The sequence below is a fragment of the Tinamus guttatus genome, unplaced genomic scaffold (assembly GCF_059628265.1).
Source record: "Tinamus guttatus ecotype Peru unplaced genomic scaffold, ASM5962826v1 Tinamus_guttatus_pri_ptg000115l, whole genome shotgun sequence".
Lineage (NCBI taxonomy): Eukaryota > Metazoa > Chordata > Aves > Tinamiformes > Tinamidae > Tinamus > Tinamus guttatus.
Window position 1 is genome coordinate 3,537,962 of NW_028288649.1, and position 26,135 is coordinate 3,564,096.

Here is a 26,135-nt window from a genome sequence, read left to right on the forward strand (position 1 = left end):
TGAATAAAATAAATTTTCTAACAGACTGCTTTATTTGTTCGGAGCTAAACTCTTAATATTTCTTATGTTTTCAAAGGTTAGAAGTGCCTTAACAGCACTGCAGTGCTAACCAGCAACTGTTCAGAGCCACGTGCAGCCTAGGAAACAGCAGTGAGGGGGCACTGTTCTGTAAGGTAGGGGAGTCTTTCTTCCAGCATGTGGGCAGAGTTACAGCTTGGGTACAGTTAGCAACAACTGACTTAGGGATTTTTGTGTGTGCTAAAGAACTATAAAGAATCCTTCACTGTAGAGGTGTCAGTTCCCAGCTAACAATTACAGGCCTCTGGCTGGAGCCTGGGGAAGTGAGGAGTCACAGAGCTCAAAGGCAGAACTTGCTGGATCTGCTCCTGCAGGAGGAGCCAGAGCTGCCTGCTCAGCTGAACGGTAGCAGCCACACCCTGACAGCTCCCGGGAAGTGACAGCTGCCTGCAAACAAGTTCCACACTTGCTCCATCACTGCAGTAGTGATTGTTTATATTTTCATCCATCCTAGTTTCCTCTCACTTCCTGCCAAGGCTAGTTCAGAGGAAGTCGAGAATACCAGCAAGTCCCTGCTGAAGTATAGTTCAAACACAGCAGCTCCCCCTCCTCACAGTTGTGCTCGAGGAGGTCTAGCCCCATAGGGGTAGGGGCCAGGACCCACAACCCCATCTCTCCCCCTACAGACTCCCAAGCAGCCCTAGTTACCTGCACTCAAATTAAGGTCCCCCCTGCTTCTCTTCCTGTTCCCCTCCCAAAAACAGCTACATAAGAACACCTCCTTTCTCATTAACAAGGCTCTTAATTCCCTTTATTTTTAAAATTTTATGTACATGTGAATGATCTGTATAATGTACACTCTATATAGAAAGTTTTTATATACTGGATAATGTATAGAACATTTCACAATTACACTAATTTCTTACATAACATGTCAACTTTAAGTTTTTTGCTGAAGCTTTTTCAATTTGGTAAAGCCAGTTATACATACGACTGTCTAATGCAGTTTGATCTCACGAGGATCATGTTAATGATTAAGGTCGGTGAAGGGGACAGGGACAAATCCTTTGCAAGTCGCATTCGATGGAGAGTGATCGTGTCAGGCTGGGAGAAGGGAGTGCCCTTTTAGTGGGGTCAGTGAGGTCAAAGTGATTTAGCCCAATTCCTTGAGACTGTAGCTCAACTCCAGTCATGCTAATTCATAAAATATAAAAACTAGGAAAGTTTGATTCACAGTCTTGTAAACAAATATAAAGGAACAAAATGTGCTTACGTACAACAAGAAAAAAATTCTTGTGTACCCATTTCAACTGATCCACAGAGTGCTTTCTTATGTTACAGTGTGATAGTTAGAATCACTGACTTTTCCTAAAAAAACAGTCATAGAAAAAGGAATAACACTGTCATTAAAGATTTGGAAAGGCAGTAAGTTCACTTCAACATTAGAGGAAAAGGCTGTTCCTCATCACTGGCCAGGCTGCTTCTGTGTCTTTCCATGAGAATTTCCAATCCCTAGCTGACATCTCCCACATCGTTGTCTACGGGGGGTGGTACGTTGAGCATTACGGATGATGTCGTCCCTGCAGTGAGGTAACCAGCAACTCCAGGGCCTTGGGGGGAGAAAAAAAACAAAAACACGAACACACACAGAGAACAGTGGTGATTAGTTGCACTTTTAAAGTGACTGAACAGCTGTAATTTCTCTCTGGTAACGCTCAAATACATCATTCAAGTCAACTTCCTTGAGATCAGAGTTTTGGAATTCAATTTTTCACAATCCAGGAACACTAGAACTAAGACCGCTGAATTTCTTAGCTACTTAGTAAAGAAACTGACATAGACCATTCTTAGGCCACACAGAGTATTTCCATTTCTATACACCCTTTGGATGACAAAACCCCAACAGTATCAGCCATCTCATCTCCCAGCAGGGAAGAGTGGAGTGGGGCTTCCTAATGCTAAGGAAAGGACTGTGGAAGTACAGCAGCCCCAGGCACAGTTTTTTCTGACTGCAGCAAGTTGACTGACTGCAGCAAGTTCACTGAACTGCCTCATGTTTGACCCATGCACTGATCTGTTAGACTGGCTTGTGTCAAGTGCTTTGCATCTCTGGAACAGAGCCCAGGCATCCCAAGGATACTGTTTTATTTAACTGAAGGCACAAACAGCTGCCCTGAACAATTTTGTACTGAAAGCAAAGCATCTCTTCTCAGTCAGTTTGTACTTGGACACTACAGAAATCTCCACCAAGTGCTATAAAATTGCTCCTATTGCAGTAGAAGGCATTGTGTTAAGGACAAGTCTTTTCCGATCAGTAGTTGTAGAAAACTGCCCACACTCAACACGCTTCTGAGTTGCTAGGGATTGACTTGGTACCAGTTCTTCAGCCTACAAAGTCAATAGTCCTGAGTAGGCAAAAGTTCTGCTTGGCCCTTTACACTTCCCTTAAATTCTCCCATATTTACTGTCCCTTCATCCCCCACCCTCCCTTCTCACACCACAGCCTGGAGCCAGAATCTCAGGGTTTGTTCAGCAACAGCCCCATGATGCTACTGCAAGCGAGCGCACAAAGCACACGGTGCCTTTGGTAAAAGCTCCCTCACCCCAAGGGCACTGCTCTTCACTAGCCCATGGGGACATTGCGAAGATCCAGACCCACTTGTGCATGTCCTGGTGCAAGAAGGCCACCCCTTCACCTTCGAATCTTCCCATAATTGGGCATTTGAACACTTCAGAAGATTAACGCATCTGTAGAACCAGCAAGTGCCAGTTGTGGCACTGTTAGTTTTCTGCTGTGTGCATAAGGATGAGAAGTTTGAGTTTTCCAGCTCGGGGGTCCACATTTGCTACGACTTTGACATGCACCTGTTCCGTGGAGCGCGGCATGCATTTCACAAGGTGGTATCTACCTGCTTTAGAGAGCTACACAGAAGTTAGCAAGCTGCCTGGCACAGCAGACCTAAAGCCCACTTCTCAGGTGAAGGGGACTGCTGCCAGTTAGAAGGGAAGGAGAAGAGACACCTGAGGGAAAGAAATAAGCAAGGGGAAGTTTAAGGGAAGTGCAAACTGCAAAGCAAGTTGAAGCAAGAAATAGGCAGAACACAAGAAAATGCAGATTAAAAGCTGCTAGTGGTTCAGTTTACAGCGTCTTCATTCTGCACTAAACACCAGGCAAGTCAAACAACGCACAGGCCTTAAGACAACATTATCCCAGCCTAGAGCTGCTGAGCCACACTGCCCCCGCTTGCAAGCCTGCAAGTTTCCAGCATAGTTGTTTTTGGCTGAGGTTTACTCCCCAGTTTACAGATTACTAATGGCTTTTTTAGCACCAGCTAACAATTTACATTCTTTGTCAATGTGGCATCAGAGAGTAAATGGTGCAAGAGAACAGGCAGCTGCTGTTTAGGGCTGCAGTTTGGAACAAGCCTGTGGAAAAGGGCAAGACTTCAGGCATTGCTCCTTCAGCATCTACCCAAGATCCTGGGCAGCCACTTCCAGGAAGTCAGGTCTTGTGCTCCCAGCTTGGAGACAGCTGCAGCCCTGACAGCACCCCCAGGAAACCCTCAAGAGACACTCCATAAGCACAGTCGGTGGGTACCACAAGCATGGGTGATCACTGGAGAACCACTGCTGAGCCAGGGAAACATCCCCACACTCCCAGAAAGCCACTAACACTCACACTGCCCAATGCTCTAGCAAGAGCAGCAGGGCAGAATTAACAGTTCAGCTGTTTAGGCAACAGACGACACCAGATCCTGAGCATCAGCACTACAGGAGTTCTGTCTGACACAACTGAGTCAAAGAGGTCAGTATTATTCAGGACATGAATAGGAAAGAGTTGCAAACCTGTGAGGTATCCTGATGTTTGTGTCTCAGAAATGAACAGGTCGTGTTTCTGATCTTTGAAGGCACTCCACACAGAGGAACGAGACAGAATTTCGTTTACCTACAGCATTAAGAGAGATTAACACAATGAACAAGTGACACGGGTCTAGAAGAAACAACCTAATTTTTGAGAGCTAAGTCAATTTGAAGGGATCACCAAGTAGGACAGCAGTATTTGTGATTTCATATCCTGATCTGAAGTTCCAGAGGAGACTAAGAACTTGCTTCTCCAACTGAGCTGTGCAGCTGAGCACTGCACCATACAGTGTGGAAGGCTCAGCGTCTTCAGGAGCTTGATTTTTCTCCCTTCAGTTGGGAGGCCAAGAAAAGCAATCCTGGGAACAGCCACTTGCCTTGTGCCTAGAGCTTAAGCTTACAGCAGGAAAATATGCCCAATTTGAAGGAAAAACCTACTGCTTTTGGCCTAGCCTTCAACACAAGGTCAAGGGGAGAAGAATCCAGTTCAAGAAAGATTTTATTGAATGAATACTTGACTTGAATACAAGTATGTTATACTGCTGCAGTTGTCTACAGCAATGGTCATCACCATCAAACAAAAGAACAACTGTGGTTTCCAAATGAAGAGTTGTCTGTAAAAGCCTAGCTGATGCTTATAGCACATTCTTACATTTGGATTTTGTCTCCAACTAGTGCTTTTTACTACTCAATTGAGTCAATACGAGTTCTCCACAAGAGAAGTTTCGCTCCATCATGATTTTGTAGCTATAGGTTGTTAATGTTCCAGGTGGAGCTGAACACAAAAGCCACAGTAAGATGGGACAAGACTTGTTCAGTGTTGGATTTTGCAGGTGCACAAAGCCCAGTTAAGGGCTGGTCAGAACATACCTGCTCCCCGTACTGTAGGCTGCGAGACATGGACTTGAGAGCTTTCACAATTTGAGCTTTTGTGGCAGATGGGCTTTCCAAGTTTTCAAGGCCAATACCTTCTAGCAGTTTTAGAAGATAAGGGACCAAATCTGCTTTCAAAGCCTGTAAACAGACACAAGTGAGTTACCTTGATATGCACTTAACACGTTTTAACAAGTTTAGTTTGATTAGCAACCTTCACATCTTGCTGCTTTTTCAAGAAACAGGCTCAAACCTTTTCCTGTGCACTAAGTTTCAGTACTGGGGTTAACATCCTTGAGCAGGCTTATGTTTTGAGTAAGGGGTAAGTTTGTCTTCTCCAATATGGAAAGTACATTATTGGATGGCTTCTGACATTGCTTGACTCTTGAATTGGATGGTACCTCTTTTTATAAAGAGATTAGATGAACAAAAGTTACATCATTCTACAGAGTAAGAACATGCTACTTACTTGGGCTACTAAGTCATTTTGTTCCTTCTGAAACATCCGATTAAGGGCTTCACAGGCTACACCAACTATATCGGATCTCTTTTTCATTCCATTCATGAGAGGGCCAATGGTCTCAAGTGATGCCATTGCTCGAACACAAAGCTATGAGGAGACAAGCATCCAGAATGTTTTATTTTATCTTTTTTTAGGCCAACCTTGATTCTGATCAGCCAAGACCAAGCTTCTCAGTGTCATTAAACTCTTGACTCTCCACTGAGTCTCTGCTTATCTGCTATGCAATATTTATAATCAGAATAATGCACTAGGATCATTAGCAAACAAAAACCTACTTATAGCTTTTAAAATAATTTCTCAAGAGTGATTTGGTACCTCATTGTCAGACAGTATGTGCATGACACGAATGGCACTTTTCGGAATGGCGTTGTTCTTGTGATTCATGGCCTGGATTATCTTGTGAAGATGACCAAGTGGAGGGACTTGGTCAGCAAGCTGAGGCTGGGCGCTGAATAGGCACACAGTTGCTGTGGTTATAGTTTCTAAGGTTTCCCCCTGCAGGGGGAAAATAAATAAATAAATCAGTAAAGCCTAATGTCTCATCATATTAGGAATAATGATTCACACTTCCATGCCATTACAGTACACACTGCCTCATACTTTTACTGTTGAAACTGTTAAAACAAGGAACCAGAAGAAACAGTTCCAGTAGCCGTGGCCAAATACACACTGAACTTCACGGATTACACTGAAATTGAACCCTGTTTTCAGTCCAGAGGAGCTGTTGGCTGGCAGAGCAGCACACAAGCTTGGCGACAGTAAGGATGTTTAGGCTGTCTGAAGGGATTTCTGCAGTGCCTGCAGCCAGACTGATCACACCTGCTGAATGCTGCATGCCCATGCAAACTCCAGCACATCTCTGTACTAAGGCTATTACATTCATATCACAAGTAAGTTGCCTCTTTTAATTTGCCCCTAGCATCTGTCTGAACACTTTAAAAATCAGTTTATTACCAGTGTAATTAAGCCACTGACTTGCACATAGAACTAATGTTTCAGTTTGAATAAGAGTTTTGTATTAAGCTATTTGTCAGATGACAACTCCAGGTCCCATAAATTCACACCATCAGCATGAGAAACCAGTACTGCAGAAAGAAAACACCAGAAAGTGCATCAAGACTTGAAAGATTTGAGGCTGTGAGAAAACAGGTGCCATATCAGTCAGCTGCAGAATAATTAAAAGACTCATTACCACCCTAACATATGACTCAGACTTACTGAGGCCAATTCTGTGGCTTCAGGGACTTAACAAACAAACAAAAACAACAAAACAAAACAAAAAACCCCCCCACACACAACACTGAATTGGGATCAGAGACTGTTACCTTCCTGACTATCTAAAATAACAGAGATATGATTTGTCATTTATGGTGGGAAGAAAGTGTGAGAAGCAGAGTTAATCAGAAACTAACTGTATAGCAATACCAGACTACTAAGAGTTCAAAGAGCAGAAAGAGAAAGTCATCTTACATGGGGGTTATTTTTCTCCAGTAGTTCAGTAAGTTTTTCCAACAGTGCAATGAGAAATTCTCTTGGTTTCCGTAAAACCCAGGCCGGCTGGGCAATAAAAATCCTTAAGAAGACTCCCCCTACTGAAAGTTCACCTTCTGCTTCACCATATACCACAGCAAAGTCTTCAGGCAGCTGTAGAATCATAACAAACACAAAGAATTATTACCTGGCAAGGAATATTTGTGAAAGCAGCATTTGTTTCCACAATACCACACTTTTCCAACGACAAGAACTCTGAACCAGCTAAAATGGGAGCTAGCATTGGTACAAGACCAACAAATATCAAATATCTTTTATAAACATGAAAAAGAGTGGTGGTAGAAAAAAATACAGGTAGAATTACCCACAATGGACTTTCCTTGCAAAGAATCCCAAGTAGCTAGGTGTGCAGCTAGAGCGGTGCTAAGCAAGTTCAGAGAAGCAATATTAAGTTGTGTGGCTGATTAGTCAAGCCCTTTCCTTTCTTCCTTTCACCGTCCAACCCAGGGAAACTTCTAGCTTACACTTCCAACAACGTGGTTTTCCTCTTTCTGTTTAAAGCTTATTTTGAGCTTTGGCTATTGGTTTTATAGATATTGGGTAATGCTAGAGAGCGAAACATATCTCAGTGACTGAGCTAACATATGGAACAGCTCAGGACAGCCACTTTCACTACAGTTCAGTAGCTTAGTGGTGTTCCTGAATACTCACCAAGAGCAAGTTTACTACGGCCATGCAGTAAGCGACCTGCTCTCCCCAGCAAACCAGTATTCTCCTTAGTTGCCAACTTTTGAGAAGCTTTATGAAGGGCCTGAGCTTTTCATAAAATTCAAAATATTTAGAACCTGCCCTTCCAACAAAAGGAAATAAAGTAACTCTGATTTTAAAGTATAAAAGCATCAGTTCGATGCTAAAATATTATGTTAGCATAACGTTGACTTCTGTTGGCGCTTATCAATACAAGGACAAGGAAACCATTTGAGTTGTTACATATGTATATATTCGTCAGGTTTTTCTACAGTCTCCCTAGGGGGACCCCACAGCACAGATATTCTGCTCTTACCTTCCAACTAGTATCAGGGTTGTCCCTCTGAAGTTTAAAGTGCCTTTAAAAGAAAAGAGTTTAATGAGTGGTGGAAGTTTCAGTCTGTCCCTCCTTTGCCCCTTGTTAGCCTCCCTCTCCATCATTCATGAATTAGGTCCAGTTTCTATACCCCCATATTCTCTCCTTTCAGAATCTTGTCACTGTGAGCAGTTACCCTGGAGTGTACACAGACTGCACGTGGCCAGTCACCAGTTACATGCACAACACACAGGAGTAAACAAGCCTTTTTACTACAGAGTCTGGCTTGTAAAGATCCTCCTCCCTAGAGGGTTCACTTTGACAGCAGCTCAAGCTCGCTAATGTTAAAAGTGGTCTCAACTAAGAAGATATACTTAGGCAACAGGTCTCCACATACTCTAGCATCATTTCTCGAACTGTTGTTGATACTCTCTCCCTGGAGTTGTCATTCCAAATTAACTCAGGATTTTCATGAGTTCCCTCGGGAACTCATGAAAATCCTGAGTTAATCTTGGAATGACAACTCCAGGGAGAGAGTATCAACAACAGATCAGCGAGAAATGATGTAGAGTATGTGGAGACCTGTTGCCTAAGTATCTCTTCTTAGTTGAGACCACTTATTACATTAGCGAGCTTGAGCTGCTGTCAAAGTGAACACATCTAGGGAGACGGAGGATCTTTACAAGCAGAAAATTGCTTCAAAAAAATCTGCTTGCGTATTAATCACGAGGAAGTCAGTTTGCTCTTCACAGAATGTTTGTCATGGAAGAGCTGTTTCCACACAGTCTTTAGAGAGAGGCTGCGAATGTCAAGATTACAGTTCCAACAAGCACGCTTAGGATTCTTACCTTTGGACCCACCAGCTTATCTGCAGTCATTTTGGCAAAAAGCTCTGCTGTCTGGGCTCTGACTTGGGATGAGTTGAGTTACAAAACATATCTAATAAGTAGATTAAAGCACCTGTAGAAACATACAGAAATGTTCAGATTTTCTTATGATCTTGAGTCATAGAAATCAGATTCTATGCTGTTTTAAAGAAAAGTTTTGGCCACTAACCAGTATTGTCAAAAAATGTAACTTCTGATTTATTACTATACCTTTTGCCATGGCTTCTTTAATTATTTTTGTGCTAGATGTTAAAGCATATAAAGTTTCAAGAACAAGTTGCCGACCTGTCAAAATAAACAAGAAAAACTTCAAGAACTATATCTGCCATATACATGATTAATCGATCAAAGATAAACTAAACCAGTCATTTTAGCAGAACACTGCACTAAAATAATAAAATAAGAAGGTCTGGTCAGAAGTACATACACTAAGAATGAGCAGTTTATGGATTTCTGGCTAAGTTAAGTTAGGTGAGGCAGGTTAAAGAGCATCCAATCATACAATCTAGTCAGACATTGCTTGTTTAGAGAATTTAGGCAGTCAATACTCAGTAAGTAGTCCATGATCTGCTAGGCAAATCTTCCCAACTCAACCTTTTTAGCTCGTACCTAAGACTATGAATTGGTCATGTAAAATGGCTTCCTGATCATCCCCATTGAAACCCTTTTACACAAAAATTAGCAAGAAAGCTCAATCAGCTGCATTCTAAGGAGTTTTGTGAGCTGAAAACCTGTTGCCGTGCAAGACCAAAGAACTACATGGTACATACTTGAAGGCAGGGAATGCAGGAGGGCCAGCAAGTTGGAAAGAACCATTGCCTCAGCAATGTTGTTAACACATTCTTGGTTACTGGTTACTATGTTCACTACCTGTAAGAGATGAGGAACAGGAGTTAACTGTATTGTAACTGTTACACCACAATCAAGACAACATAGTATGCAGTGAAGAAATCAGTCTTGTTAGTCAACATAACTACGCTTATTCCTGCTACAAAGCTGACTTATTCCCTTATCTGCCTGAGAGCACAAAAGACACAGGCACGAGGCTATCATTTTGTTCCTCAGGGGAGAAGCTGCCTGACACCAGGAAACCTCCATCTGGACTGTCTGTAGGTGCCACTCGGCAGTTACACAGTTATAGTGTGTACACCAAATCCATGATATTCTTTCTTTTACCTCCAGAGCCAACTGCTGCACCAGGCCAGCTCCATGGACACGCAGAAGGGAAAATATCAACTTAAAGTGACCTATGCATTCACATTCAGAACCTGCAAAAGACCAAATAAGTTATTCTCATATTAGCAAAAACATTTGCTGAAGGTCATTCCAAGTCCACATCTGGCTGCATAGGAGGTACTAGAGATGTCTGTATGCAGTCTGGCACAGCAATTGCAACAGCTCCCACAACAGAGTTAGAAGATTAAATTCTGTGCAGAAGCTACACTAACAGGCATTCTCAAGGCCAAGAGTATTTTGGAATTTCTTGCTTTCTCCAAGGCAATTAACTAAGCCAATTGTTCTTGTTTTTCCAAGATAACTGCAAGTCTGATTATCTAACATTAGCTGCCAGTACTGCTTGTCTCTAGAGACAATTCCCCTGTTTCCAATTCTCAGTTCAGAGGCAGGTTACTATCTGTACCTTATCTGCTCATAGGTCTCTGCACTCTTAAGAGCATCTTCTCCTTTCATGAGGTTCTGAGGAAAGTATTTACTAGTATACAGTTGAAGGGGCTTCTTTGATGCAAGGAAGCTCAAAAAAAAAAATCCACTAAAGATGATTTGAAAGAACAAAGGAACAGTTTTGATCCAAGAAGTGTAAGGCTTCTTGGCAACTGGCTGGCTACAATTTCTATTGGGGAAGAAAAATAGACAAGGCTTAGACTTCACACCAAACCAAGGTGTTTACTGAAAACATTCTCCAGTAGAGAAAGCAAGCCTATACATAGCTTATTAGCAATGCTAAGGCCTGAGTGCCAGCAAATAGGCTTCCTCCTATAAAGGAGCCAAAAGTGTAAAACTCTGTCGCCTTATTAAGGTGGTCCAAAAGAAAGTCTACCAGCACAGTTCATTTTAAGCCTACCTGGATTGTGCTTTATGACATTTCTCAGGGCCTCCAGAGCCATTTCAACCCTTCGTAGGCGATCTCCATGCTGATGGGACTCTACTTTCCCAGTCTGCGTTATTGCCATTAAGGTGTGGAGATACTGAGCTTGCGAGCCAATATAATCCAAGAGGCTTGCTGCAAACGCTTTAGGAAGCTTCACATTAAAAACCAGAGAGAAGAGCATTGTTAGCTGTGTGATGAAGCAGTATTCATATTACAGGACAGTACAGTTGACTAACTCCTTTTAACATACCAGCTTCTTCCACACAAAGAATTTTCCAGTATAACAACTGCACATCTGGACTATTTTAACATGTTATGTCCAAATAAACCCTTAGAAAGTTACCTCTATTTCAACAGCACTCAAGCTATGTATATCTGTATATGCAGACAAACAATGATATCGGGTAGAATCAATAACATCTGAAATTACTGCATCACCCTCAGCATCTGCCTTACAAGGACACAGAGAAAAGGCACTGAAGCATTTGAAGCAGCAGTCTTACCCTGATAGATTCAGTGTTCTTTTTATTGTATCTTGCTCCAACAGAGAAGTATCTCGGAACATTCTACTCGGACTGAAGCATTTTACCCGCTCTAAGCCTTATGGAAAAAGATCTGCGTGCACTGACAGACTGGTAGGAAACAACATCAGGTACTAGTTTAACAGAAAGTTTTTAGCTAAATCTCACCTCTAGTTGGAAGGTAGGGACCTCATTGTAGACTCTAACAAAGATCTCTCCCACAATAAGTTCTTTTGCATGGTCGCCAAAGACAAAGTCAGATCCATAGCTTTTGTCACAGTCTCCCTTTAACAAAACAGATGAGTAGCACAAGCTCAGATGCACAGAAAACTTGTAGAAAATATAAAGCAATAATTTGAATAATACAATATAGCAATACTTGGAAAAAATGAGACTTTGGCATATAGAAAAACGCAAGACAACTTGAAACACTAGAAATCACTATTAAGATATTTATTAAATAATGTATTAATCACTTATTTTTAAATATTTAAATCTAACTTTAAGTTAAGAGCATCTTACTCTCTTCATCATGCTTTCTTGCTGAGATTCCAAGAATTCCAGTAGTTCAGCTCTCGTCCTATTGTTCCAAATCAAGTAGGGATTCTCTGTGTTACTGTTAAGCATCTTCAAAATCTAAGGAGTAAGGAAATTTGTAATTTAGCAAGTTTACAAACTCAGGTTTAGGATCACTATGCAGAGTAACAAGTTTTTCATGATACAAGTTTGATATAGCTTGACTCAGACTGATTGCATAAACAGGTTTAAAATGTAAAGCTCTCTGTATTCCAGAAAAACAGTATGTGGAAGTTATTTGGTACAGGAAAAAAATTCTTTATATTTCTTCCAGCTTCACTGTGCTTCTCAGACTCCTCTACTTCTGACAGCAAGCATCTACAGAGTCTCATTTTACAATTTCCTTAGCAGCACCCTGAAGAGAGTTGAACCTGTGATTGCTACCATCACTGTAGCCTTCAATCTGCACAATTTAACTCAAGTTTTGTCCCATATGAGTTTTGGGAACATTATTCTATAAGCTACTGTTCACACCGAGTCTGACTGTTTAAGGAACATTTCCCTTGCGATCAGTAACTGCAGCTGCAGTTGCACTGCTGTCTCTGAAGCCATGTTTCCCTGGAGAGCTCTATTAGAAGCACAGTTACTTCTGTGAATTACTGAACAATTTTAGCCAACTGAAGTTTACCTCAGTAGGACTGATCACAGCAAGCTTCCTTGCAATATAGGGTGTCAACATTCCAGCCAAGCTTTTCCTGATAGCTGGATTTTCGGGGGTAGCCTGTTCTTCAGAGAGGTACCCTCCAAGACGACTCAAGGCTCGGAGACTGAGTTTAGCAAGGCTATTTGCTACCTCCTGAAAAATACAAGACATGAGCAAGCTGGAGCTAGCTGATTTCACATCAGAAGAGCTAAAGCATTCTCCAATACTTGCACACCAAAATGAACAGAACAGTTTACCTGCATCCCCACTAATACAGGACCCTCTCATAAGACATTAAGTGCTGCAAATCATTGTGTTGTGGGCTTAAAAGGTTTAGTTAGATATGATCATTCATAAGTAGGAAACCAAGTAACTGAGATAAGCTGAAAGCTACAGAATCAGTTTCGCATAATGCTTGTAATTAACTTGTCCAGTAGCAGAGAAAAATAAGTGTCCTACTTAGAATGGCATCATTTAAGGGGAATGAACATGAAGGTACCTTCATGGTCACAAGGCAAAGAGAGATTTGAAATAAGTTCATTACATTGTTTCTAGACCATCTTTTCAGTTGCATTTCAAGAGATTTTTCTTTTTTTTTTCTACCATAGGAAGAAATGTAATTTTTAAAACTCCTGAGCAACAGGTTATAATACCTCATTTCACAATTCAGAAGACAAGTTTTTTAGTCTATTTATGACCGCTGTTTTGCGGCAGTGGCATTTGAACAAGACATGAACTACTTAAGTTTCTTTTAGAGATAGTATTTACACTTGCATTATGTCAAACACCACTTCCAAACAGCTTCAAAATGCATGAACAATAGTGTTAATTGTTCTAACAAGCATTAGAACAGTTTTTGTTAATTTGAGATGGCAAGACAGATGGATGTCTGAAGGCATGCACGCTGTTAACATTACCTGATGGTTGGAATCCTCACTTTTCTGAATGCCGCTTTCTTCCAGCGTGTAGTCATAGTTGAAGAGATACCCCAGGAGGTACCAGAGAACTCCAGCTTGGAACAAGTGCGTCTGCAGCCAGTAGTCTAAGGCAAAGGAGCTAACGCATTCGACTCCCAGGGAAGCTACTCGGGGTATGTTCTGGCAGGGAGCAAGGGGAGAAAGCAGCAATTGATTTTAGTACTTGTGACCAAAGCCAGCCAGCTGTTTGCCTTACCAAGCAGAGATTTAAACGTTGTTGCTAGTTTTGGAACACTGCTTAAACTGTATGGAGGCTGAAGTCAAAAAACTGAGTGAGTGAGAAACATCTACAGTGAAATACTACTCAGGTTGGTGCTTCTGTTTTCACATTTCTCTGTAAAGCTCCAAGATGAGATCCTCACTCTTAATTTAGGAAAAAAAAAGGGGGGGGGGGAACCACCAACGCACCACAATATTTACATAACACAAGGTAAGTTCCCAAGAGCTAATGGCAACAAAAATTCTTGAAGGCTGTTCCCAGAGACTAGGTTAATTTATTAGTTTATCTGCTTGCATGAGATCTAGCTCAGGAATTTACATCTGCCGACTCAGTGCATTCAACTGAATTTTGTGTGGCTGCTTGGCTAAGAGGCACAAGTCAGTGAATTTTTATAGTCACTGAATTAAGTCCAATAAATGGATGGAACTACAAGTGTTAAGAACAAGACAATCACAGAATCACAGAATGCCTAACGTTGGAAGGGACCTCTAGAGGTCATCTAGTCCAACCCCCCTGCACACGCAGGGTCACCTGGAGCACGTGGCACAGGACTGCATCCAAGCGGGTTTTGAAGATCTCCAGAGAAGGAGACTCCACAGCCTCTCTGGGCAGCCTGTTCCAGTGCTCTGTCACCCTCGCTGTTAAGAAATGTTTCCTGAAGTTCCTGTGGAACTTTTGATGCTTCAGTATGTGGCCATTACCTCTAGTTCTGTCAGCAGTCACCACTGAAAAGAGGCCAGCACCATCCTCTTCACTCCCTCCCTTGAGGTACTTATAGACACTGATCCCCTCTCAGCCTTCTCTTCCCCAGGCTGAACAGCCCCAGCTCCCTCAGCCTCTCCTCATAGGGCAGATGTTCCAGGCCCCTGATCATCCTTGTAGCCCTGCGCTGGACTCTCTCCAGCAGCTCCACATCCCTCTTGTACTGTGGGGCCCAGAACTGGACACAATACTCCAGATGCGGCCTCACCAGGGCTGAGTAGAGGGGCAGGATCACCTCCCTCGACCTGCTGGAGACGCTCTTCTTAATGCAGCCCAGGATTCCACTGGCCTTCTTGGCCACGAGGTCAACTTATCATCCACCATGACACCCAGGTCTTTCTCTGTAGAGCTGCTCTCCACAAGGTCGGTCCCCAGCCTGTACTGGTGTCTGGGGTTATTCTTCCCCAGGTGCAGGACCTTGCACTTGGCCTTGTTGAATTGCATGAGGTTTCTCCCCACCCAGTTGTCCAGTCTGTCCAGGTCCCTCTGGATGGCAGTGCAGCCCTCTGGGGTATCAGCTACTCCTCCCAGTTTGGTATCATCAGCAAACTTGCTGAGGGAGCACTCTGTGCCTTCATCCAGGTCATTGATGAATAAATTGAACAGGACTGGACCGAGGACTGACCCCTGGGGGACCCCGCTAGCTACAGGCCTCCAACTAGACTGCACCACTGATCACCACCCTCTGGGCTCTGCCATCCAGCCAGTTCCTAATCCACCTCACTGTGCACTCATCTATCCCACACTTCCGGAGCTTGCCCAGGGGGATGTTGTGAAGGATGGTGTCAAAAGCCTTGGTGAAGTCAAAATAGATGACATCCACCGCTCTCCCCTCTATCTATCCTCATCTATCTCAATATCTATCTCAATATCCCTCATCTATCTACAATAGAGCACTGCACACCATAATGACGGCTAGGACCTCAGAGGTGTTTGATCAGTTTTCTGAAATTGCTCAGCTTCCACTGAGAAGAAAATACATATGCAATCACATTCCCATAGACATTTAATAGGTAAGTATCCATTTAAGCAGAGCAAGAGAACTCTTACCTTGCCATAATAAAGTAATCTACAGAGATCCTTAATGATGTTGGGCATTTCTGTAATCTTCTCTCTGCAGTCTTCAAACTGCGCTGCCACACTGTAACACTTGCTTACATAGCCACATACCTATAAAAACAACACTTTTTGAGTTCCAAACAAAGGGAAGAATGTTTATAAGTTTATTGTATACATATACACATAGATTCTCAAAGGACTGATACAAATATCAGTTCAAATTACTGCAACTTACCTGTACAGACATATCATCTGGTTTACTAGAATGAGTCAAGACTGCCACACAGCGATTAAATGCTTCTTGCAGCGCCTGCAAGGATTAGTTGATGCAAAAGTTGTCACAACAGAAAAAGGATCAAATAAAGTATTCGTTTGTCAGTATCTTGACAGGAAACATTTGATTTGACAAAGCAGTCTGTTGCTGGCAGAAGTGCTTTTTACAGGGCAAAAGTTCATTGAAAGTGCCAATACTAGCACTTCATGAGAATTAACAGCATTCTCACATGTGTGCTCATGTATGCAATGAAAGGGACTTGTTTGCATTTCTCTATTCTTTCACAGAACAGAAATACACAAAACCTCAGAGTTTTGTAAAGAAACACAGAGCAACATATATCATTTGCTAATCTATGGTTTAGCTGAAAAGCCAGGTCCAGAAAGGAGTATGTTCTGCAAGAAGCTTCTCTTGCCTGGATACAGTAGAGAGCGTTAAATTGGACAACTGTCTTGACAAGGTCAAAAGTGATTCACAGATGCACGAAATATGCATTGCGGGAGTGGGTGGAGAGGAAATCAAGGATCTGCAGCTTTAACCATATTAAACCAAAAATCCACTTCAAGTTTGTCTACCTCAATTCCATTTTCTCTTCTCAGTTCTTCTGCATTTAGTGCTGAACAATTGACAGTGTGGAAAGCAAGTTCTGTAGCAGCAGGCAACAGAGGAGATTCTTTGGAAAACAAAAGGTCATCTGATGTTTCACTGGTAATAGTCTTTATCAGCATAGGATAGCCTGCATACTTGTAAGGTTTCAACTCTGAAAGAAAGAAAAAAGCCTTTGTGTTCATATACATGCAGAGTTTGAGCCATTTTAAACCTGCATATAATTAGCTCTGGAAAACATATAGCAGTATATAAGAACTAGGGATCAGAGAAAAACAGCTGTTGTTAGATGCCATATACTATAACTACATAATGCTATGGCAAGTTGGAAGCCAAATTAACAGGACCTTAAGAAAATGACCAAAAAAATCTGAGATAGCATATGCCTACCTTCCTTATGCCTGTTGAAGAGGATGCTCTGAGTTTTCAAGATCAAGATGATATTTTCTGGATCTGGCCCATCAACTACTTTGGCAGACTTTGTGCATAGAAACTCATATGCTTTATTCACTTTTTCAAACATATCCTGCAGATAAAAGAGGAATAGCCTTCAGCATTTCCTACTACCCCTTGAATCACTACAACTCTGCAGCACCATTTTAGCCACAGGCAAAATTCTAGCATTGTATGTTACTGGTCACAGTGCTTGGAACATTTTCTGAAGAAGTAATAAATAATAAAGCAACAAAACAAGTAACTGATTCAAAAGACAGTTTTAGTGTTATTTCCCACACTCCACCGCATGAGAGGAACTAAAACAATGTATTGACTCTTCCATGGCAAAGGAGTAGATAAAGCTTTGATGGGCAGAGGAGGAAGTCTGAGAAGCCACCCCTATTTCATTTTAGAACTGGGTAACTGTTTAGACCAGACACTTCCTAATGCGATTAGATCTTACCACACTTCTGAGTTTGCTGTAAAAAATGCTCAAAATCCTTGAATAGCATTACTTCGTATTCCAAGATTTATTTAGGCTATAACTTTTACAAGGAAAGAAAAATCCAGAGAAAACTTTCAAAGCAGCGATCTCAAATCCTTCCTCAAATGGGCAGTTTCCCCTCCTCAATCCTGCCTCAAATGGGCAGTTTCCCCTCCTCAACCTAACACCACAGGTTTGGGTTGTACATACCCGGCCTTCAGGATTCTTGTCTGGGTGATATTTTTGTGCCAACCTGAAATAAGCCTTCCTGATCTTGCTTTCATCATGCCTGGAACAAGACAAGTCCTGTTACACTGAGTAACATGAAAAGAAGGCTGGATTGTTACACCACCATTAACAGTAGTAACTGTAATTAAATGAAGACTACAAAGTTTCACTTCGATCCATTTTAAATTTGATTCATCAAGTGACACTGAACAGGGCAATCTGGCCTGAGAATAGAAAGAATTTTGTGTATCCCTTACTCAGTTTCAAGAACCAGCAAAGGCTCAGAGTCACTGAACCTTCTGAAAGGTTAAGGGAGCTGAAAGTGATAACTGACATTCCTATTAGTGATCTATAAAAAATGCAACTTACCATATTTACAATTAGTAAGTTTTTGAAATACCGAGTGTTGTTAGTTCACTTCTAAAGGCCCAAAGTGAGAAACCAGGAGCAAAACAGGAGGGAAAAACAAAAATCCTTAGGGTGTTGCTACCAAGAAAAGACGACAGTTTGGAAGGGAGAGGAGAGTTCCGCTTTGAACACATTCAAGTTCACATCTCATTAGGGCTGCATCTAATGTTTCTGTCCAGTAGACCAGCCTAGTGAATGCTTTGAAGAGCAGTTCAGACTCTTTTTCAGTTTTAATTAGTCTAGACTCAACTTCTCTCTCTCTCAAAAAAAAAAAAAAAAAAAAAAAAAAAAAAAAAAAAAAAGTAGGGAGTTTTTTTCAGGCTTTGTTTCTTACTAAATAAAGCAACTTTCTCTTGTGAGAGAAACAGGTGCTAGACGTAACTGCACTGGTATCAATAACTGGTTGCAAGATAAGCAGAAGTTTGCCTGTTCCAACAGGCTATAGAAACATAACAATCATACACTGCTTTAATTACTGAAAACAACTTACTGTCCTTGTCCTTTGGGAAGGCTAAGGACTTCGTAAGCATCATCTATTGACATGGCAGGTGGCTTCTTTTCTACCTCCTTCTTCCAAGCTTCTAGGGTATCTTTCAAGAGTTTAACCTGAATAATTAAAATGTATTAGTGTTTAATTTATGCAGACTGAAATGTCCCCTTTTGCTTTACAGGGCTGCAACAGCAAAGTGCTGCTTTAAGGAATTCTTATCACCCACCACAGGAGCTCAGATGCTTTATCTAACCCTCTCACCTTCAGTAATCAGAGCTCCCCCTCCAGTCAATTCAGGGTTAAGACTTTGCTTCACTGCAGTGGCATGTATTCTATTCATTATTAAGAACAGATGAGATGAGAGTGTCTATTTAAGAGTTGTATTAGAAGAGAGAGAACCACTTCACTGAACTCCCATCTCCATACTAGATGACCTGCAACAAAACTGCAGGAATAAGTGCAGCTGACTAGACTGATCTAGACCATCAAATAGTACTGTACGTAGCACCAGTTTAGTTATGTACTAGTATGAACTCAACTCAGTTTCATGTCCAGCGTGGCCAAGAAACCAAAAAAGCTGATCTATCTTCCCCATAGGCTTAAACACTACCTAGAGCTTGTTAGAGGCATTACCTTTCTCACTTAGTATCCACTGCAAGCAATATATACTCAAAGACATAATATTCTACTTAAACAATATTTGCTATCTTGGACATATCAATCCTGACTTTCAGTTCACAAGCAAAGAACCACCTACTTTTAACAAATGTAACATTTAACATCCTTAGTATTTGCTCTTTCATACTCCTGAAAGTACCCATGGCAAGAACTAAAATAATCCTTAAAAATCTTTCTTACAGGATCTTTTATTGGCCAGTCTGGAAATCGGAGTGTATCACACAGATGCTTGAGGTAATATATATTACAGAACAGTTCATTTTCTAGTTGTGGATAGTTGATAACTGGAATAGGACAGTATTGGTAGAGTGCCCTTGTATTGCTTTGAAGGCGAGGGGTGAAGTCAGCAAGGTGAGCAGCAATCTTCTCTATCATAAGACGCCTGAAAGTCAGAAAGTTTGGGTTGACACTTGCTAAGCACAGTCAGAGAATCACAGAATCATTATGGTTGGAAAAGACCTTCAAGATCGAGTCCAACCGTAAAACCATGCCCACCATGTCTGCTAAACCATGTTGCTAAACATCTCATCTACACATTTCCTGAGCACTGCCAGGGACAACGACTCCACCGCTTTCCTGGCAGCCTGTTCCAATAGGATAACTGTAAGTTCAATTGTTTCCTGCAAAAGCTTTACTGTTTCAGGAGGGATTATGGTTTTACACTGTCATGAAGTTATTTAAGAATGAAGTTAGTTGAGGATGACACAGGCAGACAAAGCATGCTCTCAGGTGTACAAGGCAATAATCCTCTTCCCTCTGCTAATTTCACCCTAGTTATTTTTGGGTGATAGGATGGAGACAAATGGGGCCCAGGATTCAGTCATTTCAGATATTCTATGGAAATGCCAAAGATTTGTCCCTCTCACAGAAACAGTTACCTCATTTCATTGCTCCAAATTGCTTCTGGAGTGTCAAATTCTCCAAGGAATATCTCAGAAAACTTTTCTGGCTCATAGTTCTCTAAATAACACACCATTGCTTCAGGAAGAATATGTCCAAGTATACTTCTTTGAACTATATCTTGACCTTTTGTCTAAAGAAAGGATCACACAATCATCTCAGAGGTTAGGCTGAATTCAGTCTTCCTAAGCAATTCAAGATCTAAAAGCACCTTCCCCTTACAGGCGTTAAATTCTAATTCTTAAGAACTTAGAATAAAGAACAAACAATGTATTAAAGCAGTTACAGGTGGTTTGCCAGACTATGTGGGGACAGAGGAAGTTATTTCTTTGTGGTCTACTTACCTCTTCAGACTTGAAAGCTTGTTTTGCGTGTGTATATTTCAGAAACCTGGAAGAAAGCAGATATTGTTTAAGTGATACTTAAGCTACAGTTGCAAGATAAGCATACTCCGGTTCAAGAGTTCTCATTTACTTTGAGATGAGAACACACCCATCACTGAATGCATCTGTAACCAGAGTTTGACAAATTCTTGAGAACCCCACCAAGCCAAGGCCAGAACACACAGCATGTTGAAATGCTCATGTTTATCATCTTGGCTTGAAAGTTCTGTTCTTGAAAGCCTGGTTTTCTGACACCATAAAGTGAAGCTAATAAGGAGACAGGCAGCTACAACTGTTTCCCTACAGCCTCAGACCATCCTTACAGAAAGGGAAGCAAGGTGGCTTTAGACTTGACTTAGAGACTCTTGTTACACTGGTGTCATCACTCTAACATGCAATCATTTCCCAATCCATTTTGATAAAGAAATGGTCTGGACTGTATAATAGCTTTTTTAAGTCATTGAATTTAGGGAAAGAGTATTGGAACAACCTACAGTAGTCATTTGCATGTGAAGTTTGGTAAAAAGGGTCAATTTAGTTGTTCAATGTCTCAATTCTAAATGGAGTATAGGATTTTTGCAATCTTGATAGCTCGTTACTATTCAAAAACTGGATTAACTAATCAACCCCTAGCAAAATTACATCCACACAACTAAGTCAACCACTGATTCACCTATGGCTCCTAGAGAACTGCATCCCTGGAGGCATTTAGAGTAAGAGCCCTTTTAGCACAGTCAAGAGGCATCAAGTATTCTCTTTCTCACCTTGCAATAGGAAGCACATTGGAACCCGTATACATCATGATAAAGAAGAACACTCCACTCAGATAGAAACGAGGTAACTGGGGGTTATCTTGCATGACATGAAACAGCAGTATAGCAACCTTCTCCACAAGGATAGGATCAAAAGTCAACAGCAGCTGAAATCAAAGAAAATAAGCACTTGTATTAGCCATTTGAGTTGTGCAAGTTACCTAGTCAAAAACTCATTTTTTAGTTAACTCAATATTGTGACAAATGGCCAACTTATTAGAATACTTCAGTTAAAGAATTTCAGCTTGAAAATAACCAGCTCAAAGTCAGTTTTAATGCTTTTTTGGAGAGAGAGAGAGAGAGAAAAAGGCACTTACTTGAATGATATGGGGAAGACAAGTACTATCCGATAGCAGCCTTTTCACTCTAGGCAGAGGTCTTATAATAGCATTGTCTTGATCCCTAAAAACAGGCAGTACAACAGTAAGCAGATATGTGCACTTTCTTACTAGAATGGGCATCTCATTAAGTACCAGGTACTCAAAATCATATTCAGAGCCACCATTCACTTCATTACATTTAATTGGATTGATGTGCTAAGCACGGTTTAATGCTTTTATTAAAGCAGCTTTATTTTCATCTAAAACAAGGGACTGCCTAGTGCATTATAAACATAGCTTGTTCATATATTAATACTTTGTCTCTTTGAGAAACTTCATATTTGCACTCAGGATTTAAGACTTGGTACTACAGTGAAAGAGGTTCTTTAATATAGAACATGTATACACTACTTTGCTTCTAAGAAAAGGTCCAAGGGAGAAGTTATGAATGTATATACAGGCTAGAGAAAGTTAACCATTTCCACTGAACAGTGTTTACCTGCTGGGAAAGTATCCACACATCGTTATGAGCATATTGAGTATAAGCGTGGCAAGATCCGTCTCGTTCAACACAGCCTGGCCACTGGCCAACAAGCACCACTTCAGCTGGGGGATGACCTGCAGTGGTCGCCATCCATCCATGCCCTGAGCCCAACAACGTGTCTTGGAAGTCAGTTTTCCACTGTCCCACAGCTCCTGCATCTATAGTGAAATTAGAGATGTATTAGCTAATTAAAGCATCCAGCTAATCTTTGCTCCTGAAGACTCAGAATCATGAGCTTGTTGCAGCTATAAGTGGTTGCATGAAACCAACACATTCATAACTGTCAATAAATATGGAACGGATTTGATTATTTCTAATCCTCACCTTCAACCACTTTCCTCATGGAAAGAGGACATGGAAGGACAGGCAGCCTTACCAAAAAGGCAGGATTTGTTGCAATTAACTTTTCAATTGCTGGGAGGAAGAGCTGCTGAGGTGTTGGGGGGGCTACTATTTTAATAGCAATTGCCTTTTCCCCAAACACTATCTCTACCCCTTTTCCTACTTCCCCTCTTTCAGGACACTTGCATGTGACAAAGAAATTACTTAAGACTTCTAAATTAGAGAAACCAAACTGCTAAAATAGTGCATGGCAACTGAGGTGTCATGAATAAGTTTCAGACTATGGAAAACTCAGACAAAAGTCTATATATCAGAAGTCACGAGCTCTAATGGACATTGTTTAATAACTGTTGTAGCAAATGTTATAAGCGTTTGTTTCAAAATTAGGTCTTTAGTTCTGCCTCTCTGTGCCCTTGAGGGATGGATTTTTGGCATAACAAATCAAATCATTTACATGACATTAGAAGAATTATTCTCTTGCCTTATCCTTAAGCAGTTAACTTTGAGTATTGCTTTGCATTATTAAGTTTTCTATCACTCACAACTTTGAAAACCACCTTGCCATCAAAATGAAAATATCCTCTATCAAGCTTGAAGGTCAGAAGCAGAGAGGTACCTCTTGAAAGCTGTAAGGACCACTCCTTTCTTTGTCAGCATTGCCGAAGTACCATTCTTTCTCACTCTCTCTCTTCATATCAGGTGCTGCCTCAATCACATTGCTCTAGAAGTTGATGTTTGTATGATTAGTTACAAAAAAACAAACAAAAAAAACCAAACACACAACCCACACATTATCACTTTTTCAGTGTTTGCCCGTAAGTTTGCTTTAAAGGAAAAAAAGATACGGAATAGTAAAATTACACACCTGCAACGGGACTGTAGCCCTACTTGTGTGAAGATGTGCTAGAGTAAGCAGATCCACAAGAATCCTAACGCCATTTGAATCCATGAGGTCTTTCACATTTTTCTGGGAATGAAGGCGTTGGAGTTAACATGAGGATATTTAGATGAGGGTTTTTACAAATACAGTTTTGAACAGGTCAGTGAACAGTTTCCAAACATGAAGCACACGCGAGCACAGTCAAAGCAGACTCTGAATTGCCTAATCCCATGTACCTAGCAAAGGTGCCATACTTTCTCCAGCTTTCTGCAGTGGCTTCCCTAACAGTTACCATACCCAAGAACACCGCAGCAAGCACTTACATTTTAAAGATCTGTCTCTACTGGGCAACAAGACTTAAGTTTTTGCTTAAGTTCACCTTGAAAGACTAGTTCAGTAAGGGGGAATTTTATTAAGGGAGAAGATCCATGAACTAAATATGCATATGTCTCTTACCTTATTAAGGATGAGCTTGTTGAGAAACAGTATCAGTCTGTCCCGCTCAAGCCTATCAGTGCACTGTTGCAAGAGAAGAACAACATTTGATAGCATCTATTATGAGAAGTTACCTCCAAGAGTCAATAAAATACAGTTGTGCCTGCAAAGGCCCCTTTCCTTTCTTGTCGTGCCTGGAATAAACTGTCAGTGGCTAAGGGTACAGTTTCATGCACAGCTAACAAACACACCTAACAAACAGCGCTCTGCCGCAGCCTGTTCCTGTCCACCACTCAATCTGTTCCTCTGGATCTGAAGCTTAGGCCCACTTTTTTTTTTTGCCAACCAGTCTTCTGCTATTTATAAGGGCACTCAGATTTCCCAGGGAGCCAGGCAGCACAACCAAGGCAAGGCAAGCTGTTCTTTGCCAGCAGATGGAACAGGTCTTTGATGTTACTCCCTACTGAAACTGTCCTCCTATAGTAGCAGGAAAATTGAAATCCTTTGTACATTCAATGTTGAAATACAAAAACCTAAGGCATTATGCTGAAAAAACAAAGCTCATGTTTCAGAGTAACTTGCAAGCCCTGAGCATCATTTGGACTAGCTATGTGGCACTACAAGTCATGTTAAGTAATTCTTACCCTTTCTAACATTCCAACGATGTACTTGGTATCAGAAAATGGGCCTATTTCTTCATGACATCTTCCATAAACGATGGCCAGTGCTTGCAGACATAAACACTTCATATTCACTTTTGGGGTAAGCAAGAAGCGATGGTAGAGTTCATTGAAGAACTCATACCTAAGAGAGGAGAGGAGATGTTAGGGAAGAAAACAGAGCTTCAGAATGAGAGAAGATTTTAATAACGGCTCACGATTTTTTGATTGCTCCACTTTCTTCAGTTTCATCTTCTTCAAGCAGCAATCTTAGGTAATAATCTCCTATTTTTATTTCTTCAGAAAGGCACTCATATTTTACCTATAAGATGAAAATAGATTAACACAAAATTTTCCTTCACTTCTTTACTTGTATAATACTATATTTACTTGTAGCCATACCCTCATCAAGATTAATAAACTAGTCCTTATAATAGGAGGAAGATTAAATCCTTTGTAAATTTGCTGTTGAAGTATACAAGTCTATAGCACTACACTGTAAACTTTTACTGCTCCCTAGAAACAAAGTTTTCATCTTAGCAAAATCCTATCTTCTAGTCTCTACAGTACTTCCCCCCCCCTTTTTTTTTTTTTCTTCTTCTCCTACTGTCAGATTTGTTTCAGTAACTAAGTTTGGATAATACATGATCTACCCAGTGACTCAAGCTATAATAAGTAGTTTTCTCACTGCGTGGTATTGTAAGTGTTACACAATGTGAAACAAACATCAGTAATTACTGGTAGTACTAGCTACTGCACTAGGTAATTAAAGCCTAGAGGCATCAGTATGTACAGCAAGAACCTAAAATGAAATTGCACAACGAAAACCATCATTAATTTCACAGCAACTACATTAAACATTTAAAGCCATATAGTTAGGTTTAACAGCTTTAGGCATTTGGCACAGCATTTCAAGAGGTGCCTGACACACCACAAAAGCCACTCTACAGCAGCTGTTCTTAACTGCGGTCCACGAGTCACTTGTTATCAGGCAACCTGCAAATCTGACCATAGCACATGATAAAGGGGTCCCAAACCGGCACCCTTCCAAAGCTCTGCTGAGCAGGAGAGCTTGCACCTTGGCAAGTGTCCTTGGCATGTTCTGGTTTGCAGAGGAGTCTTTGGTCACTGTTAGAGAGTTAGTTCAAAACACTTAACACCTAACCTAACAAAAGTCTTAGACAGCAGCTCTTCTGTAAGCTTGTGTTACAGAAGCCCCCTCAAGCTAGGCCCTAGCTGCTGAACTATAACTGCAGAAGCTGCTCCAGTACTGCTCCAATCTGCACCTGCAAAGGACAGATTATGTGTTTTATGCACACCAACACCTTGTAGTAGTGTTGGAAAAGCAAGATTTTTTTTTTAAATGACAAAGGCCACAATAAGAGATTACTTCTTCTGACTATATGGCACTGTCAGGGAAAAGCAGACAGGGTAGGGTGCCCAGAAGTACTTTGGCTCATCAATACCTGAAGAAAGTTTGAAGAACTAAATATCAGTGCAGAAGCATCGATTCAAATTTAGCTAGATATTGCATAAGGGTAACTAGCAGTCTGCAGCTGCACGACATCAAGTAGAGGGAGGACATGTAATAGTGCTCCCTCTTGGAAGTATCACATTGACAACTACTCCGACAAGCAGGAGACACTGCAACATCTGCAAATTTCAAGAGCAGCAGG

The 26,135-nt window shown here is 41.2% G+C and overlaps 2 protein-coding genes across 2 annotated transcripts in view; both read right to left on the reverse strand.

Moving 5' to 3' along the window:
• Positions 1-799: 799 nt before the first annotated feature.
• On the reverse strand, positions 800-8,306 carry LOC104579675 (dnaJ homolog subfamily C member 13-like). Its single transcript, XM_088521115.1, has 8 exons — positions 8,227-8,306; positions 7,830-7,872; positions 6,746-6,919; positions 5,591-5,770; positions 5,222-5,362; positions 4,750-4,893; positions 3,865-3,964; positions 800-1,628 (listed from the first exon to the last, which is right to left on the reverse strand). The coding sequence occupies exons 1-8, from the start codon at positions 8,235-8,237 to the stop codon at positions 1,531-1,533; spliced, it is 891 nt and encodes a 296-aa protein (XP_088377241.1). The 5' UTR covers positions 8,238-8,306; the 3' UTR covers positions 800-1,530.
• A 370-nt stretch (positions 8,307-8,676) lies between these two features.
• Positions 8,677-26,135, reverse strand: part of DNAJC13 (DnaJ heat shock protein family (Hsp40) member C13) — a 42,774-nt gene continuing 25,315 nt past the window's right edge. Inside the window, exons 24-49 of the mRNA XM_088521114.1 lie at positions 24,678-24,781; positions 24,445-24,604; positions 23,822-23,884; positions 23,351-23,452; positions 23,102-23,206; positions 22,099-22,301; positions 21,597-21,681; positions 21,232-21,386; positions 20,429-20,474; positions 20,063-20,217; positions 19,365-19,566; positions 18,507-18,622; positions 17,591-17,669; positions 16,852-16,987; positions 16,431-16,615; positions 15,817-15,891; positions 15,573-15,692; positions 13,481-13,660; positions 12,549-12,716; positions 11,867-11,980; positions 11,513-11,629; positions 10,797-10,974; positions 9,893-9,984; positions 9,487-9,586; positions 8,927-9,001; positions 8,677-8,789 (exon numbers count right to left, since the gene is read on the reverse strand). Of these exons, the coding sequence (XP_088377240.1) occupies positions 8,704-8,789; positions 8,927-9,001; positions 9,487-9,586; positions 9,893-9,984; positions 10,797-10,974; positions 11,513-11,629; positions 11,867-11,980; positions 12,549-12,716; positions 13,481-13,660; positions 15,573-15,692; positions 15,817-15,891; positions 16,431-16,615; positions 16,852-16,987; positions 17,591-17,669; positions 18,507-18,622; positions 19,365-19,566; positions 20,063-20,217; positions 20,429-20,474; positions 21,232-21,386; positions 21,597-21,681; positions 22,099-22,301; positions 23,102-23,206; positions 23,351-23,452; positions 23,822-23,884; positions 24,445-24,604; positions 24,678-24,781 (3,201 nt within the window). The 3' untranslated portion in view covers positions 8,677-8,703. The remainder of the gene's footprint in view (positions 8,790-8,926; positions 9,002-9,486; positions 9,587-9,892; positions 9,985-10,796; positions 10,975-11,512; positions 11,630-11,866; positions 11,981-12,548; positions 12,717-13,480; positions 13,661-15,572; positions 15,693-15,816; positions 15,892-16,430; positions 16,616-16,851; positions 16,988-17,590; positions 17,670-18,506; positions 18,623-19,364; positions 19,567-20,062; positions 20,218-20,428; positions 20,475-21,231; positions 21,387-21,596; positions 21,682-22,098; positions 22,302-23,101; positions 23,207-23,350; positions 23,453-23,821; positions 23,885-24,444; positions 24,605-24,677; positions 24,782-26,135) is intronic.

Bases quoted from the DNA above. Each gene is read 5' to 3' on its own strand.
- LOC104579675 (XM_088521115.1), bottom strand. The intron at 5,771-6,745 runs GTAAGATGACTT...TTCCCCCTGCAG, and splicing joins TGGAGAAAAATAACCCCCAT to GGGGAAACCTTAGAAACTAT. The intron at 3,965-4,749 runs GTATGTTCTGAC...TTAATGCTGTAG, and splicing joins GCCTACAGTACGGGGAGCAG to GTAAACGAAATTCTGTCTCG.